Source organism: Crinia signifera, chromosome 6, assembly GCF_055691185.1.
Source record: "Crinia signifera chromosome 6, ASM5569118v1, whole genome shotgun sequence".
NCBI classification, from domain to species: Eukaryota; Metazoa; Chordata; class Amphibia; order Anura; family Myobatrachidae; genus Crinia; species Crinia signifera.
Window position 1 is genome coordinate 4,779,677 of NC_139222.1, and position 18,035 is coordinate 4,797,711.

General features: G+C 48.9%; 3 protein-coding genes across 12 annotated transcripts in view; 1 reads left to right on the top strand and 2 right to left on the bottom strand.

Moving 5' to 3' along the window:
• LOC146009882 (uncharacterized) overlaps positions 1 to 18,035 on the top strand; it is a 227,902-nt gene that overhangs the window by 186,504 nt on the left and 23,363 nt on the right. The window contains exon 1 of one of the 6 annotated variants that reach the window (XM_083150475.1): positions 16,665 to 16,975. The exons of 4 other annotated variants lie outside the window; for them this stretch is intronic. The gene's annotated coding sequence lies outside the window, so the exon portion shown is untranslated. Of the gene's footprint in view, positions 1 to 16,664; positions 16,976 to 18,035 lie in introns of those variants that run through there. One more of the 6 variants, XM_083150474.1, reaches the window with a different exon arrangement.
• Positions 1 to 18,035, bottom strand: part of LOC146009857 (uncharacterized) — a 426,052-nt gene that overhangs the window by 49,011 nt on the left and 359,006 nt on the right. The gene's annotated exons all lie outside the window — the stretch shown is intronic.
• Positions 6,195 to 16,757, bottom strand: LOC146009875 (E3 SUMO-protein ligase ZBED1-like). 2 transcript variants are annotated; one of them, XM_083150452.1, is made up of 4 exons: positions 16,481 to 16,757; positions 11,415 to 13,369; positions 9,424 to 9,543; positions 6,195 to 6,493 (listed from the first exon to the last, which is right to left on the bottom strand). In XM_083150452.1, exons 2-4 carry the CDS (start codon positions 13,048 to 13,050, stop codon positions 6,249 to 6,251), a joined length of 2,001 nt encoding a protein of 666 aa, XP_083006578.1. In that variant the 5' UTR covers positions 13,051 to 13,369; positions 16,481 to 16,757; the 3' UTR covers positions 6,195 to 6,248. The 2 variants fall into 2 exon arrangements, with proteins under 2 accessions (XP_083006578.1, XP_083006577.1); XM_083150451.1 differs by having other exon boundaries at positions 16,387 to 16,757.

Below are 18,035 nucleotides of genomic sequence, written 5' to 3' on the forward strand. Positions count from 1 at the left end.
TAATACCACATATCAGCGTGTGCCGGGAGCTGCGTTATCCCCATCATATATCACTGTACCGTCCCCTCTCCCCTATATAATAATACCACATATCAGCGTGTGCCGGGAGCTGTGTTATCCCCATCATATATCACTGTACCGTCCCCTCTCCCCTATATAATAACACCACATATCAGCGTGTGCCGGGAGCTGTGTTATCCCCATCATATATCACTGTACCGTCCCCTCTCCCCTATATAATAATACCACATATCAGCGTGTGCCGGGAGCTGTGTTATCCCCATCATATATCACTGTACCGTCCCCTCTCCCCTATATAATAATACCACATATCAGCGTGTGCCGGGAGCTGCGTTATCCCCATCATATATCACTGTACCGTCCCCTCTCCCCTATATAATAATACCACATATCAGCGTGTGCCGGGAGCTGCGTTATCCCCATCATATATCACTGTACCGTCCCCTCTCCCCTATATAATAACACCACATATCAGCGTGTGCCGGGAGCTGTGTTATCCCCATTATATATCGCTGTACCGTCCCCTCTCCCCTATATAATATTACCACATATCAGCGTGTGCCGGGAGCTGTGTTATCCCCCATCATATATCACTGTACCGTCCCCTCTCCCCTATATAATAATACCACATATCAGCGTGTGCCGGGAGCTGTGTTATCCCCCATCATATATCACTGTACCGTCCCCTCTCCCCTATATAATAACACCACATATCAGCGTGTGCCGGGAGCTGCGTTATCCCCCATCATATATCACTGTACCGTCCCCTCTCCCCTATATAATACCACCACATATCAGCGTGTGCCGGGAGCTGTGTTATCCCCATCATATATCACTGTACCGTCCCCTCTCCGTTATATAATACCACCACATATCAGCGTGTGCCGGGAGCTGTGTTATCCCCATCATATATCACTGTACCGTCCCCTCTCCGCTATATAATAATACCACATATCAGCCTGTGCCGGGAGCTGTGTTATCCCCATCATATATCACTGTACCGTCCCCTCTCCCCTATATAATAATACCACATATCAGCGTGTGCCGGGAGCTGCGTTATCCCCCATCATATATCACTGTACCGTCCCCTCTCCCCTATATAATACCACCACATATCAGCGTGTGCCGGGAGCTGTGTTATCCCCATCATATATCACTGTACCGTCCCCTCTCCCCTATATAATAATACCACATATCAGCGTGTGCCGGGAGCTGTGTTATCCCCATCATATATCACTGTACCGTCCCCTCTCCCCTATATAATAATACCACATATCAGCGTGTGCCGGGAGCTGTGTTATCCCCATCATATATCGATGTACCGCCCCCTCTCCCCTATATAATAATACCACATATCAGCGTGTGCCGGGAGCTGTGTTATCCCCCATCATATATCCCTGTACCGTCCCCTCTCCCCTATATAATAACACCACATATCAGTGTGTGCCGGGAGCTGTGTTATCCCCATCATATATCACTGTACCGTCCCCTCTCCCCTATATAATAATACCACATATCAGCGTGTGCCGGGAGCTGTGTTATCCCCCATCATATATCACTGTACCGTCCCCTCTCCCCTATATAATAACACCACATATCAGCGTGTGCCGGGAGCTGTGTTATCCCCATCATATATCACTGTACCGTCCCCTCTCCCCTATATAATAATACCACATATCAGTGTGTGCCGGGAGCTGTGTTATCCCCCATCATATATCACTGTACCGTCCCCTCTCCCCTATATAATAACACCACATATCAGCGTGTGCCGGGAGCTGTGTTATCCCCATCATATATCACTGTACCGTCCCCTCTCCCCTATATAATAATACCACATATCAGCGTGTGCCGGGAGCTGCGTTATCCCCCATCATATATCACTGTACCGTCCCCTCTCCCCTATATAATAATACCACACATCAGGGTGTGCCGGGAGCTGTGTTATCCCATCATATATCACTGTACCGTCCCCTCTCCCCTATATAATAACACCACACATCAGCGTGTGCCGGGAGCTGTGTTATCCCCCATCATATATCGCTGTACCGTCCCCTCTCCCCTATATAATAATACCACATATCAGCATGTGCCGGGAGCTGTGTTATCCCCCATCATATATCGCTCTACCTTCCCCTCTCCCCTATATAATAATACCACATATCAGCGTGTGCCGGGAGCTGTGTTATCCCCATCATATATCGCTGTACCGTCCCCTCTCCCCTATATAATAACACCACATATCAGCGTGTGCCAGGAGCTGTGTTATCCCCCATCATATATCACTGTACCGTCCCCTCTCCCCTATATAATAATACCACATATCAGCGTGTGTCGGGAGCTGTGTTATCCCCATCATATATCGCTGTACCGTCCCCTCTCCCCTATATAATAACACCACATATCAGCGTGTGCCGGGAGCTGTGTTATCCCCATCATATATCGCTGTACCGTCCCCTCTCCCCTATATAATAACACCACATATCAGCGTGTGCCGGGAGCTGTGTTATCCCCCATCATATATCACTGTACCGTCCCCTCTCCCCTATATAATAACACCACATATCAGCGTGTGCCGGGAGCTGTGTTATCCCCCATCATATATCGCTGTACCGCCCCCTCTCCCCTATATAATAACACCACATATCAGCGTGTGCCGGGAGCTGTGTTATCCCCCATCATATATCACTGTACCGTCCCCTCTCCCCTATATAATAACGCCACATATCAGCGTGTGCCGGGAGTTGTGTTATCCCCCATCATATATCGCTGTACCGTCCCCTCTCCCCTATATAATAACACCACATATCAGCGTGTGCCGGGAGCTGTGTTATCCCCATCATATATCGCTGTACCGTCCCCTCTCCCCTATATAATAACACCACATATCAGCGTGTGCCGGGAGCTGCGTTATCCCCCATCATATATCACTGTACCGTCCCCTCTCCCCTATATAATAATACCACATATCAGCGTGTGCCGGGAGCTGTGTTATCCCCATCATATATATCGCTGTACCGTCCCCTCTCCACTATATAATAATACCACATATCAGCGTGTGCCGGGAGCTGCGTTATCCCCAATCATATATCGCTGTACCGTCCCCTCTCCCCTATATAATAATACCACATATCAGCGTGTGCCGGGAGCGGTGTTATCCCCATCATATATCACTGTACCGTCCCCTCTCCCCTATATAATAATACCACATATCAGCGTGTGCCGGGTGCTGTGTTATCCCCATCATATATCACTGTACCGTCCCCTCTCCCCTATATAATAATACCACATATCAGCGTGTGCCGGGAGCTGTGTTATCCCCCATCATATATCGCTGTACCGTCCCCTCTCCCCTATATAATAATACCACATATCAGCGTGTGCCGGGTGCTGTGTTATCCCCATCATATATCACTGTACCGTCCCCTCTCCCCTATATAATAACACCACATATCAGCGTGTGCCGGGAGCTGTGTTATCCCCCATCATATATCGCTGTACCGTCCCCTCTCCCCTATATAATAATACCACATATCAGCGTGTGCCGGGAGCTGTGTTATCCCCATCATATATCACTGTACCGTCCCCTCTCCCCTATATAATAACACCACATATCAGCGTGTGCCGGGAGCTGTGTTATCCCCATCATATATCACTGTACCGTCCCCTCTCCCCTATATAATAACACCACATATCAGCGTGTGCCGGGAGCTGTGTTATCCCCATCATATATCGCTGTACCGTCCCCTCTCCCCTATATAATAACACCACATATCAGCCTGTGCCGGGAGCTGTGTTATCCCCATCATATATCGCTGTACCGTCCCCTCTCCCCTATATAATAATACCACATATCAGTGTGTGCCGGGAGCTGCCTTATCCCCATCATATATCACTGTACCGTCCCCTCTCCCCTATATAATGATACCACATATCAGCGTGTGCCGGGAGCGGTGTTATCCCCATCATATATCACTGTACCGTCCCCTCTCCCCTATATAATAATACCACATATCAGCGTGTGCCGGGAGCTGTGTTATCCCCATCATATATCACTGTACCGTCCCCTCTCCCCTATATAATAACACCACATATCAGCGTGTGACGGGAGCGGTGTTATCCCCATCATATATCACTGTACCGTCCCCTCTCCCCTATATAATAATACCACATATCAGCGTGTGCCGGGAGCTGTGTTATCCCCATCATATATCACTGTACCGTCCCCTGTCCCCTATATAATAACACCACATATCAGCGTGTGCCGGGAGCGGTGTTATCCCCATCATATATCACTGTACCGTCCCCTCTCCCCTATATAATAACACCACATATCAGCGTGTGCCGGGAGCTGTGTTATCCCCATCATATATCACTGTACCGTCCCCTCTCCCCTATATAATAACACCACATATCAGCCTGTGCCGGGAGCTGTGTTATCCCCATCATATATCGCTGTACCGTCCCCTCTCCCCTATATAATAATACCACATATCAGTGTGTGCCGGGAGCTGCCTTATCCCCATCATATATCACTGTACCGTCCCCTCTCCCCTATATAATGATACCACATATCAGCGTGTGCCGGGAGCGGTGTTATCCCCATCATATATCACTGTACCGTCCCCTCTCCCCTATATAATAATACCACATATCAGCGTGTGCCGGGAGCTGTGTTATCCCCATCATATATCACTGTACCGTCCCCTCTCCCCTATATAATAACACCACATATCAGCGTGTGCCGGGAGCGGTGTTATCCCCATCATATATCACTGTACCGTCCCCTCTCCCCTATATAATAATACCACATATCAGCGTGTGCCGGGAGCTGTGTTATCCCCATCATATATCACTGTACCGTCCCCTCTCCCCTATATAATAACACCACATATCAGCGTGTGCCGGGAGCGGTGTTATCCCCATCATATATCACTGTACCGTCCCCTCTCCCCTATATAATAATACCACATATCAGCGTGTGCCGGGAGCTGTGTTATCCCCATCATATATCACTGTACCGTCCCCTCTCCCCTATATAATAATACCACATATCAGCGTGTGCCGGGAGCTGTGTTATCCCCCATCATATATCACTGTACCGTCCCCTCTCCCCTATATAATAATACCACATATCAGCGTGTGGCGGGAGCTGTGTTATCCCCATCATATATCACTGTACCGTCCCCTCTCCTCTATATAATAATACCACATATCAGCGTGTGCCGGGAGCTGTGTTATCCCCATCATATATCGCTGTACCGTCCCCTCTCCCCTATATAATAATACCACATATCAGCGTGTGCCGGGAGCTGTGTTATCCCCCATCATATATCACTGTACCGTCCCCTCTCCCCTATATAATAATACCACATATCAGCGTGTGCCGGGAGCTGTGTTATCCCCATCATATATCGCTGTACCGTCCCCTCTCCCCTATATAATAACACCACATATCAGTGTGTGCCGGGAGCTGTGTTATCCCCATCATATATCACTGTACCGTCCCCTCTCCCCTATATAATAACACCACATATCAGCGTGTGCCAGGAGCTGTGTTATCCCCATCATATATCACTGTACCGTCCCCTCTCCCCTATATAATAACACCACATATCAGCGTGTGCCGGGAGCCGTGTTACCCACATCATATATCACTGTATTGTCTTTATCGATATTACAGATACACTATGTCAGGGCTCGACAAAGTCATGTTCTGCCAGGAAGTAGAATCCCCGGGCACAGTGGTGGCTAGAATTAATGACAGCAGGGGGTGCTGTGGTGGATTACACTGTTAGATATAACATTATCTCCCGGCTGCCGCTGCATCAGAGTAGGTTAACCCCTGGCAGACCATAATAACCCCATAGCAACAAGCATTTACCCCTGGCAGACCATGTTGACCCCATTGGCAATGAGCATATAGGTAAACTGAAATGTGGCATAATATCTAATTACGGCATGTGGTATTATATGTACTGAGCATTACGATGTTTGGTATAATGTGTAATGGATATTACGGTGTGTGGTATATGTAACGGGCATTAGGTCGTGTGTACATTTTTTTGTGGCGCACCTTCGCCGCGCACTGTCCCTACTATTAGTTTATCTGGCTCCTACATTTAAAATAAAATTTGTCAAGCCCTGTACCATGTACATAACGACAACACAAGGTATAACAGGCCGCTACTTTAATGGAAAACCAGGACTTCCATGAAACGCTATGTTGCCTAAACCGCCCACAGCCGGGCATCAATACTCTGTAAGAACAGTAACTTGGGCAGCAGCTTTCCCGTTATCCGGTTTCTTGATCGGCACTTGATTTCTCCTGTCTTGGAGAAAAGCCAATCGGAGGGCACAGAAGTGGCCACAGTGGTCAGGTATCGCCTTGCCACGCTGGTTAGATTTGGGTAGGTGGATTCCATTTGATTCCAAAATCTGAGCGGGTTTTCTTCTATTTTCTCCGGCGGAGCGCCTGCAACGAGATTTGGAAACCATGATTTAGCGCCACTGGTTCATAAATACTTATTTCCGAGACTCACAGACTTTCCATAGGCTTACGCCTGACACAGAGTTCTCACCCCTGGGGTAACTATCACAGGTCCTCAAGACACACTTCAGCTGGGTACACACTGGCGGATATCAAGCATGACAATGGTTAAAGAGAGGAAGAATTGCGCGATGGATGCACACCAAAGAAAAATACATGAGCTGTATCTCCAGGCTATCTACATCTCGGCTTAAAGACAGCTGCTTGTACACAGTCTCAAAGCGGACTACAATAACCATCGGGGAACGGAGGCACCTCAAGCGCTGATCCACATTCAGCGGAGCTCAATTGCTCAGAGCAGTATTATTAGACAGTGGTTTTATTTATCTTACTTCTCACTAATCCTCTGGCAATTTTCCGGTTATAATGTGGCTGTTGCCATCCAGTGGATATTTTCAATACTGCCTGTATTCATTAGTACTGGGGCAGTGCTTTGTGTTAAGGTATACTTTTGTATCTTATTGCTTTGCAGTTTCCCAGTCTCAAGTAGCTTGTAGCAATGATTTCCTTTCTCTCACAGAATTAACATTTAAATATATACATTTTGTAGCATGATTGTAGCATTATTTCAACATTTCATGTTTTGCAACTTTGTAACAAGCAATAAGGGCTATGCGCGTTTCACAAGTTTGCTTCTTCAGGACCTGAAGAAGCAGGAAGGATTTGCAGTCCTGAAGAAGCGAACTTGTGAAACGCGCGTAGCCCTTATCGCTTGTTACAAAGTTGCAAGACATATGAAATGTTGAAATAATGCTACAAAATGTATATATTTAAATGTTAATTCTGTGAGAGAATGCATGCCTATATGTAAGATAACCAATATCCACTAGACAAGTACTGGGCACAAATACCGGACTTATCCAGATACTATTGAATTATCCCTGTGCTACCCAATAAGCACACGCGTGCCTGAGCCGAGATTATAATCCTAATAAAAGGACCTAGATTAAACCCTGTGACATTTCATCTCCCTCATTCCTTTCTCACAGAAAGACTCCATCCATAACAGCATCATTAAAGTGTAACAAGCCTAAGGGAAACCATTTGAATCCCTATAAACCCTTTTTCTTCCTTTCGTGCACTGGCACGTCACAGTATGTGTTGTGTGTATGTACGCCCAAGATTTTTAACCTCTGATATTTTCACAAGCCTATAGAAGGAGGTCACCCTGTGGGATCCCATATGCTAAATCCACACAGGATAAGGCCCTCTCTTCTTTTTACTTGAATTAAACTAATAAAAGTTAAATCTTAATCAATCGAAGCTGAATATTCTCCTCTTAAGAATATTTTTTCTCTTGGTCGTGCATCCATCGCACAATTCTTCCTCTCTTTAACCATGGTCTTACTCTTTTCTTGCCCGGATAGCACCCCCCGCCCAACTATACCTTAAAAAGGCGGCTCCAAAACAAATGAAATCCCTAACAATATACAAGGGACAAAATTCAAAGTGTGTGCGGACCTCCGATCCCTCTCCCCAACTCCCCACATATTACTGGATATCAAGCATGCAATGGAGCAGTTGATGGGTGTATACCCGCGATGTGTGTGAATAACATCGTTCAGACCTATCACGTCGACATTTGATGGGCGACATTGGCTGTGTGTACGGGCAGGTGGCACTGTCAGCCAGAAACAGACTTCACAGCAGAGTCGGCAAATGTAAATGTCAGCCAATTGTCTGCGGACACCAGGATACACTGCTCTAGAGTGGGAACTAGACAGACCCAAGCTGCTGCCGGGAGCATTTAAGCAATCGCTGGGCCACGTGGGACAATTCGTTGACATTTCCAGATGTCAACATTTTCAGTGTGTCGTCATGACAAAGTCAACTAACAACATATCATACCATGCTTTGTTATAGAATCCTTGTTGGCTATAATACACTGATCCATGGACATCTAAGCGATACAGTTGACACAGGAAGTTTACTGTGTACTGTGGGGACAGAGGGAGGGGGCAGCTCCCCCCACCCTGTCTCAGTCACCCTCTCTTCCCTCTATCCTTGCTAAAGTGCCAGGCACTTTAACACTTCTCCTCCTCATGGCTTCATACATCTACTCCACAATCTCTTGCTCCTCCCCCTCTTACTCCTGCTTGCACCCCTCCCTCTTGCTCCTGCTTGCTCCTCCCCCTCTTACTCCTGCTTGCACCCCACCCTCTTGCTCCTCCCCCTCTTACTCCTGCTTGCACCCTCCCCTCTTGCTCCTCCCCCTCTTACTCCTGCTTGCACCCCACCCTCTTGCACCTCCCCCTCTTACTCCTGCTTGCACCCCTCCCTCTTGCTCTTCCCCCTCTTACTCCTGCTTGCACCCCGCCCTCTTGCTCCTCCCCCTCTTACTCCTGCTTGCACCCCGCCCTCTTGCTCCTCCCCCTCTTACTCCTGCTTGCACCCCTCCCCCTCTGTCGGACATCCTCGCTCACACACCTCTCATTTCCTCTTTCTATGAAGACTTCTCTCCCTCCTCTCTATTTCTTGTTCCTCTCCTCTCCCTAGTCTTTTCCCCTCACTCTTTCTTCTGCTCCCCTAATACCCCCTTTTGCATCGCAAACCCAGGTTGGATCTGGGATCATGATCCCAGGTCCGGTGTTTTCAGATTAAACTTGGGTTCGCCAATTATACAGAGGTTGACCCAGATTACCCCTTCATATAACCCAAAAACAGTGGAGTTCGACCCCAACTTTATAATGTGATGGGCCCCCAGGACCCACATATTTCTTCCCTGAGCGAAATCGCTGAATAATAGTAAATAATTATATAAATATATGATTGGAAACCATCTCCCCATGTACCAGCATCTATGAACACGTGGCTCCTAACTGTCCCTGAGTGTAACGACGTTACAAGTGGCTTACCCAAGTACATGGACAGCTCCTGCGGCATATTTAAATAGGGCGACTCCTCGCGTTGCTGCCACGTTTTCTGCACAACGTTGTTGTGTTCACTGAACAGATCCCTCGATGGCTTTTGTATATCTGAAATAATTCAGCTTTGGTTACATAATGGAATATTTATCTTATTAACATGCGAGCGTAGATTACGTCTGGACACAAGTTATACAGTAAATCTAGATCTTGTAATGCAGAAAGGGTACTTGTTTCCTAGCACGGCGCCCCCGAGATTCAGCCGTATGGCATCTTATGCATTGTAACGCATCACATGCCATATACCCGGATGCGATTTTAAATTGTATGAGCACCGTAATGGTTTTTTCAATGTTAAATGGCCCCCCTATACGATTTTTTAATTGTATAAGCACCCTGATGGGTGCTTACAATGTTAAATGCACCCCCACTATCAACACCAACCCGAAGCGTGGCGAGCGCAGCGAGGGGGGGCGGTACGCATCCTCCGACCTTTTCATACCCCCACCCTCCACGTCGGCGTGGATTTGTCTTTATATAGTGTGGCGACTTTACATGTATCACGCTTCGGACTCGGTGACTCGCTGCGCTCACTATCTAAAATCAACTTCACGCCGACGTGGATGGCGGGGGTATGAAAAGGTCGGAGGACGCGTACCGCCGCCCCTCACCACGCTTTGGGTTGGCGTTGATAGTACGGGTGGCGTGGGGGTGCTTTTAACATTGTAAGCACCCATTACGGTGCTTATACAATAATCTTATAGGGGGGCCATTTAACATTGAAAACATCCATTAGGGTGCTTATACAATTGTATATGGCATACAATGCGATGGTATAGGATTTAAAATTGTATAACATCGGCTGCCATGGCGTAACATCGCATCGCATACCATTGTATGGCTTATGGTATACGATGGGCGCCGTGCTAGGAAACAAGTACCGCAGAAAGTAGATCATATAGTCTCATGTTCCCATAGATTCCAGGCAACAGAATAGTAAATACATCATGCGGGATATGGGTATACAGGAAGCAGGTCTATGAGCAAAAGGTTGACAGTGTCTATGTCGACATGCATTTAAGTCAACAGAGTAAAAAAGGGTGACATTAAAACTGTTGACAAAATTCAATGTCGACCTCATTGCATGTCGTTAGGCCCGGACAAGCTAATAAGCATGTCGGCCTGCGTAATCTAGACCAGTCTTACCGCATACATGAGGCACTGGTAAAAAAGAGTCATTATAAAGATCCGCCCCCTCTCAGCAGTAGTCCCGCCCCCTCTCCACAGCACCACAGACTACGGCATCGTGCCAGAGTTTGCTGCACATGCTCAGGTCTCCAGAAACATGGCACCTGTCATGTTCCGGAGACTAAATTATATTCTGATGGCAACCATTTTGGCAGGGATTATTACTGTCGCGGAAAAAGCACCTGGAGTAGGTGGAGTAGGACTCCGGGGGTTAGGTTTGGGCAAGAGTGGTTTAGGCTGCAAGGGGGAGGGGGCAAGATTACTTACTCGACCCCTGTTAGGATTCCTTCTAGCGGGATGGTGGCATGCTGGCTGCTGGCATTCCATCCACCGGTCACACACACACAAACACACAAAGGGGTAAATTTACTAAAATGGTAGTACTATTGAGGATGGGATGTTGTCAATAGCAACCAGATTAAACTTCTTATTTAGCAACTTCAAGAACAGGCATGCAAAACCTTGGCCCTCCAGCTGTTGCGAAACTACACATCCCAGCATCCCTTGCCACAGTTTTAGCATTCGTTAATAGCAAACTGTGGCAAGGCATGCTGGGACTTGTAGTTTGCCAACAGCTAGAGGGCCATAGTTTGGCTACGCCTGTTCTAGAAGAAAATAGATAGGCTCTGATTGGTTGCTATGGGCAACCTCCCACCTTCGATAGAACTTCCATCTTGGTAAACTGCCCCCTTAGTACATATAATTAGACGTGTGCAATAACGTAGCCATCTTACCTTCGCTCTCACACACTGACATTGACAAGTCGTTGCCCTTAGCGATTTCAGTTCCGTTTTTCTTCATCTGGTTGCTCAAGAACGTGACTTGTTTGGACAACGCGGTGGGATCGCGGAAGTAGAGCTTCTTGAAGCGGGGGTCTAACACTGTGGCAGCGGCCAATAACGACACGTGCTCGATCCTTCCGAACTTCTTCTTCATCCCGCTGACGGCTTTGTTTAACACAGCCTTCGGGAGATCGCGGTTTGGATGCAGCTTCTCGAGTTTATCAAGGATGAGGGACGCAATGGGGATCACCATGCTGCTGCTCAAGTAGTGCTCCCCACTAATCAGCTGCGTCGCCGACTCAAACGGATCCAATATTGCCACCACTTCGCTCACATCCTCTAGCTCCGCGGCGGTGAGCATGGGAGGTGCGCCCGTGTGCCTGCTGAGGACACCACCGATGTGCTCTTGCAGCTCGAGCAGCCTCTGTAACATATGGAAGGTGGAGATCCACCGGGAAGCAACAGACTTTACCAACTTCCTCTCGTCCAGCTTCCTCAGCTCTTCGCTGGCCGTGGCGCTTTGTTTAAACCACCCGACGATCGCCTTTGCCTTCGTTACCAGCGTCCTCACGCTCTCGATTTCGAAACATTTCTCAACGACGAAGTTGAGGCTGCTCGCGAAGCACGGAATGTACTTCTTGTCCCCAAACGCTACTTCGGCCGCCCTTTTAATATTGGCGTCGTTGCCCGTAACGACTGCCATCACGTCGTCTTTTTCCAGCCTTATGCCCCAATCTCTGCACCACTGCCTAAGTTGCTCTGCCAGGGACTCGCTTGTGTGCGTTTCTTCGAGCGGCAATACCCCAAGCGTGGCACTGAACAGCTCGTCCTCCAGGTCGTAAAAATGGACGGAAAGACTAAGATAACTCTGCCTTTGTACGTCCGCCCAAACGTCCAACGTGAGGGTGCTCTTCTTGTTCATGAGCTTCTCTCTCACCACATTGCTGAGGTGATAATATTTCTCGATGACGGCATTTTTGATCATTTTTCGAGTGGGAATTTCGTATTGGGGGGCCAAGGTTTTTATTAAATGTATAAATCCAGGCAGCTCCACAATGTTAAACGGTTCGCTGTCCTTACAGATCATGTAGACAATTGCCTGGGTGATGCGATGACTCTCGCTGACGGGCTCTTTATAAGCGTGGGCCCTCTTTAAGGTATGAGCCTCCACGTCCTGAGTCACTTGTGGCTGTAGTATTTGCGGCTGCATTATATGCGGCTGTATTATCTGTGGCTGTATTATCTGTGGCTGTGGAGTGGACGGTCCCGGGTCTTGCGGTAGCGGCTGAACCGATTGCACCGGGGTAAGGTTTGCAGCAGCCTCCGCTAACAGATTGGCAGCAGCTTCCTCTTCTTCCGCCACGTGGACCACGTTCCCCGAGGGCCACTCTGTGTAAAGGAGTCTGATTTTGCCATCAGTCGCCCCGGCAACCGGGGTCTGCAGCACCTGGGAATGCTTGCTTTTTAGGTGGCAGTTTAGGTTGGTGGTGTTCCCGCAAGTCTTTATGAGGGCCCCGCAGAGACGGCAAAGCGCGGTTTTCTCAGAGGTTTTATCAAAATAATTCCATGCAATGCTTTTTGGCCTCATTTTCGTTTTTTTTTAAATCACCGAAAAAAATCTCGGGAAACGATCGATTAAGAGTTAAAACTGCTAAATATACATAAAAATGCGCTAAGAACATGTAACGCTACACTAAATTAAAATAGAAGAAAAAAAAAAGCTAAATCATTTGGTCAAACTCTTCTTGCACGCGTCAGCTCAACGACTCCTCGGTAACCCGCTGACGATGAGCGGTCTATGGAAGACAAGGTGTCAGCGTGTTAAGCAGGAGGAAGCAGGGAGTACATCGGAGGAGAGAACAGAAGAGCAGGGGTCTAGCCACTTGTTATCGGCATGCCAGAGTGCACTACAAAAAGAGAAAATGACATTACATAAGTGGAGAAAATATAAGATACAGGAAAAGGACTAAATAAATATGATAAAAACAAAAAAACTTGTGTTTTGACAGATTACCAACACACACACTGGGCGGCCTTTAGCGGAAAGCGGCCCAGTTCTGACCCTTCAGCTCAAATGCCGCCGAGTGTGTACGGGGCAGCGATGAGAGGTGATGCGCACTCACATACCTCCCAGCATTCCCCTCTCCAGGAGGGACACATTGCTCTGCTCATGCACTTCCCTGGTAATGTAGGATTGCCAGCACCTGTGGTGACACGTTTCTTATCAGTTACCTAGCTCCCCACAGGTGCTGGCAATCCTACATTATCCATACCTCCCAGCATGCCCCTCTCCAGGAGGACACATTGCTCTGCTCATGCACTTCCCTGGTAATGTAGGATTGCCAGCACCTGTGGTGACACCTTTCTTATCAGTTACCTAGCTCCCCACAGGTGCTGGTAATCATACATTATCCATACCTCCCAGCATGCCCCTCTCCAGGAGGACACATTGCTCTGCTCATGCACTTCCCTGGTAATGTAGGATTGCCAGCACCTGTGGTGACACCTTTCTTATCAGTTACCTAGCTCCCCACAGGTGCTGGCAATCATACATCATCCATACCTCCCAGCATGCCCCTCTCCAGGAGGCACAATGCTCTGCTCCTGAGCTTCCCTGGTAATGTAGGATTGCCAGCACCTGTGGTGACACCTTTCTTATCAGTTACCTAGCTCCCCACAGGTGCTGGCAATCATACATTATCCATACCTCCCAGCATGCCCCTCTCCAGGAGGACACAATGCTCTGTTCCTGGGCTTCCCTGGTAATGTATGATTGCCAGCACCTGTGGTGACACCTTTCTTATCAGTTACCTAGCTCCCCACAGGTGCTGGCAATCATACATTATCCATACCTCCCAGCATGCCCCTCTCCAGGAGGACACAATGTTCTGTTCCTGGGCTTCCCTGGTAATGTAGGATTGCCAGCACCTGTGGTGACACCTTTCTTATCAGTTACCTAGCTCCTCACAGGTGCTGGCAATCCTACATTATCCATACCTCCCAGCATTCCCCTCTCCAGGAGGACACAATGCTCTGTTCCTGGGCTTCCCTGGTAATGTAGGATTGCCATCACCTGTGGTGACACCTTTCTTATCAGTTACCTAGCTCCCAACAGGTGCTGGCAATCATACATTATCCATACCTCCCAGCATGTCCCTCTCCAGGAGGACACAATGCTCTGTTCCTGGGCTTCCCTGGTAATGTATGATTGCCAGCACCTGTGGTGACACCTTTCTTATCAGTTACCTAGCTCCTCACAGGTGCTGGCAATCATACATTATCCATACCTCCCAGCATGCCCCTCTCCAGGAGGACACAATGCTCTGCTCCTGGGCTTCCCTGGTAATGTATGATTGCCAGCACCTGTGGTGACACCTTTCTTATCAGTTACCTAGCTCCCCACAGGTGCTGGCAATCATACATTATCCATACCTCCCAGCATGTCCCTCTCCAGGAGGACACAATGCTCTGTTCCTGGGCTTCCCTGGTGATGTATGATTGCCAGCACCTGTGGTGACACCTTTCTTATCAGTTACCTAGCTCCTCACAGGTGCTGGCAATCATACATTATCCATACCTCCCAGCATGCCCCTCTCCAGGAGGACACAATGCTCTGCTCCTGGGCTTCCCTGGTAATGTATGATTGCCAGCACCTGTGGTGACACCTTTCTTATCAGTTACCTAGCTCCCCACAGGTGCTGGCAATCATACATTATCCATACCTCCCAGCATGCCCCTCTCCAGGAGGACACAATGCTCTGTTCCTGGGCTTCCCTGGTAATGTATGATTGCCATCACCAGTGGTGACACCTTTCTTATCAGTTACCTAGCTCCCCACAGGTGCTGGCGATCCTACATTATCCATACCTCCCAGCATGCCCCTCTCCAGGAGGACACAATGCTCTGCTCCTGGGCTTCCCTGGTAATGTATGATTGCCAGCACCTGTGGTGACACCTTTCTTATCAGTTACCTAGCTCCCCACAGGTGCTGGCAATCATACATCATCCATACCTCCCAGCATGCCCCTCTCCAGGAGGACACAATGCTCTGTTCCTGGGCTTCCCTGGTAATGTATGATTGCCATCACCTGTGGTGACACCTTTCTTATCAGTTACCTAGCTCCCCGCAGGTGCTGGCAATCCTACATTATCCATACCTCCCAGCATGCCCCTCTCCAGGAGGACACAGTGCTCTGTTCCTGGACTTCCCTGGTAATGTATGATTGCCATCACCTGTGTTGCAGCACCTTTCTTATCTATTAACCTGTTCAACACAGATGAAGAGAATCATGCATTAAGTGGAAAGTGCAGGAGCAGAGCACTGTGTCCCTCCTGGAGAGGGGCATGCTGGGAGGTATGCGCTCCCATATCATTGCCGGTCACCGCCGCTAATCTGATGGTATTACCTGCACATGAGTGATGGCGTGGACGGCTTTCCCTGGCGTCATACTAATATAGTATAATAGCAGGATAACCATAGTAATTATAATAAATAATGCAGTATAATAGCAGGATATACCAATAATAACAATGGTGTTCATTCTAGCACTCGCCACCTTTGAAAACCCATGCAGTTCCTGTTCCCTGCCTGGGGTGTCGCTGTAGTGTTTCTAGCACAGGTCTGGTTTGCATATCAGTGCTGATATACAGACCACACTGTGCTAGAAGCACCACAACAGACAGCGACACCCCAGGCAGGGAAGAGGAACTGCATGGATTTTCAAAGGTGGCGGGTGCTAGAATGAACACTAATACTACAGTCTAACAGCAGGATAACCATAGTAACTATAATAAATAATGCAGTATAACAGCAGGATGATACAATAACAGGAGCTATCAGTAACACAGCAGCACATCATAGGATATATCAGCATTGTAGTATAATAACATAGTAGTCATACAATATAGGCATAGGACACATTACCCGCGCTCGATGCGTGACACAAAATGGCGGCTGTCCCCGGCGCAGAAGCTTCGCCCCCTCCGCAGCGTCTCCGCTTATAGGCTATGAAACGTACCGGGAGGGCTACGTCCAATAGGAGAGGGCGTTTCTCCGGCGGTGTCGTTGCTGCTGGTGATCTGAGCCTCCCCATAGGCTGCTCCGCGCACCAATCAATGCGTAGGCGGCGAAGACCGTCGCTTTGGTGACGACGGTGGGCGGGCCTCTGTTAGTAAACGTGACAGTGGATTGGATGGGGGGAGGAGCCGGCTCTGTGAGTGATCGCTCTCCGTGCTATGGGTAAAGGGCTCTACATCCCGTGAGTCTGTCCTTCCCGAGTCACTGCAGTGTCTGTGTGCGCCCGCCCGCACCTTTCTGCCACTCTGTGTTCCTTCCTACTTCCAGGTCCTGCGACCCGCCGCACTTCCTGGCGCTGCGTTCCACGGCACTTCCGGCCGTTGCGTTCCAAACACAGGAAGGGGGTTTCTTATCGATCTGTGCAACTTCCAATTGTCCGCGAGGAGTCGGGACCCGAGCACGGAGGTAGCGGCGCCGCTGTGTCCGTCAGCAGCAGGTAATGAATGACCTCATGTACCCGGGGAGCGGCCTGTGGTGCTATATTATACAGTTGGGGAAGCCTGTAGTGCTGTACTGCAGGTGTAGCTTATTGTGTGAGCCATTCACACCTGGAAGTTTGGCTGGTGTGAGAGGGGTCGGTATTGTGAACACTGGGATCTGGCCTGCACCCTGTGACCTGGCCTGCACCCTGTGACCTGGCCTGCACCCTGTGACCTGGCCTGCACCCTGTGACCTGACCAGTGCTGCATTGGTCCACCTGAGCGCCCCCCTCACCTGGCCAGGCAGATCTGGGGCTGTCTGACATGCAGATATCCCACCGCCACAGTGCTCCCTTCCCCCGCTACCGGGCAGGTGTATCGCTCGCTTTTCAGCAGTGAGCACTCATACTTGCACCCACCTTGAGGACGCCCCCCTTGTGAGGCCAAGTACAGATTGGGGGCCAGATGCACTAAGCTTCAAAAGTGATAAACAACCAGCCAATCAGCTCCTGCCTGACATTTTTCAAACACAGCCTGTGACATGGCCGGTAGGAGCTCATTGGCTGGCTGTTGATCACTTTTGAAGCTTAGTGCATCTGGCCCTGGATCCGGGTAGGGTGCGAGACATTGGGTAAAACAGCCCGGGCCTCATAGAAAGCAGAATAGCTCCTCCCTTTATAGCGCCGCCGGGAGACCGTCGCCTGTATTACAGCAGCGCAGGAGGTCGGCATTGCTCTCCCACTGCTGGGGACAGCTCTGCACAGCAAAGATAATTGAAAAACAGAGAGCGCAGTTGTCACAATATAAAAATATATTAATAACACATAGATAGATGTACACACCAGGCAATCACTCCCCCAGGCAGCTGCACTCCAAAAGGCATTGGAATATAAAACTACCAACGGTACTTGTTTCCTAGCACGGCCACAACGATTTGGATCTCGGGCATCGCAGGTAAAAAAATCGCGTCGTCGCATCGCATGCGGGCTAAAAAATCGCATGCGATGCGACCGACGCGATGGCCGCGATTTCCCATAGGGAACAATGTAAAATGCCTCAATTTACCCAAATCAACAT

Bases quoted from the DNA above. Each gene is read 5' to 3' on its own strand.
- LOC146009875 (XM_083150452.1), bottom strand. From the start codon at position 13,050: ATGAGGCCAAAAAGCATTGCATGGAATTATTTTGATAAAACCTCTGAG. The intron at 9,544-11,414 runs GTAAGATGGCTA...GAATTATTTCAG, and splicing joins GTCAGTGTGTGAGAGCGAAG to ATATACAAAAGCCATCGAGG. The intron at 6,494-9,423 runs GTAAGCCACTTG...ATCTCGTTGCAG, and splicing joins GGAGCTGTCCATGTACTTGG to GCGCTCCGCCGGAGAAAATA.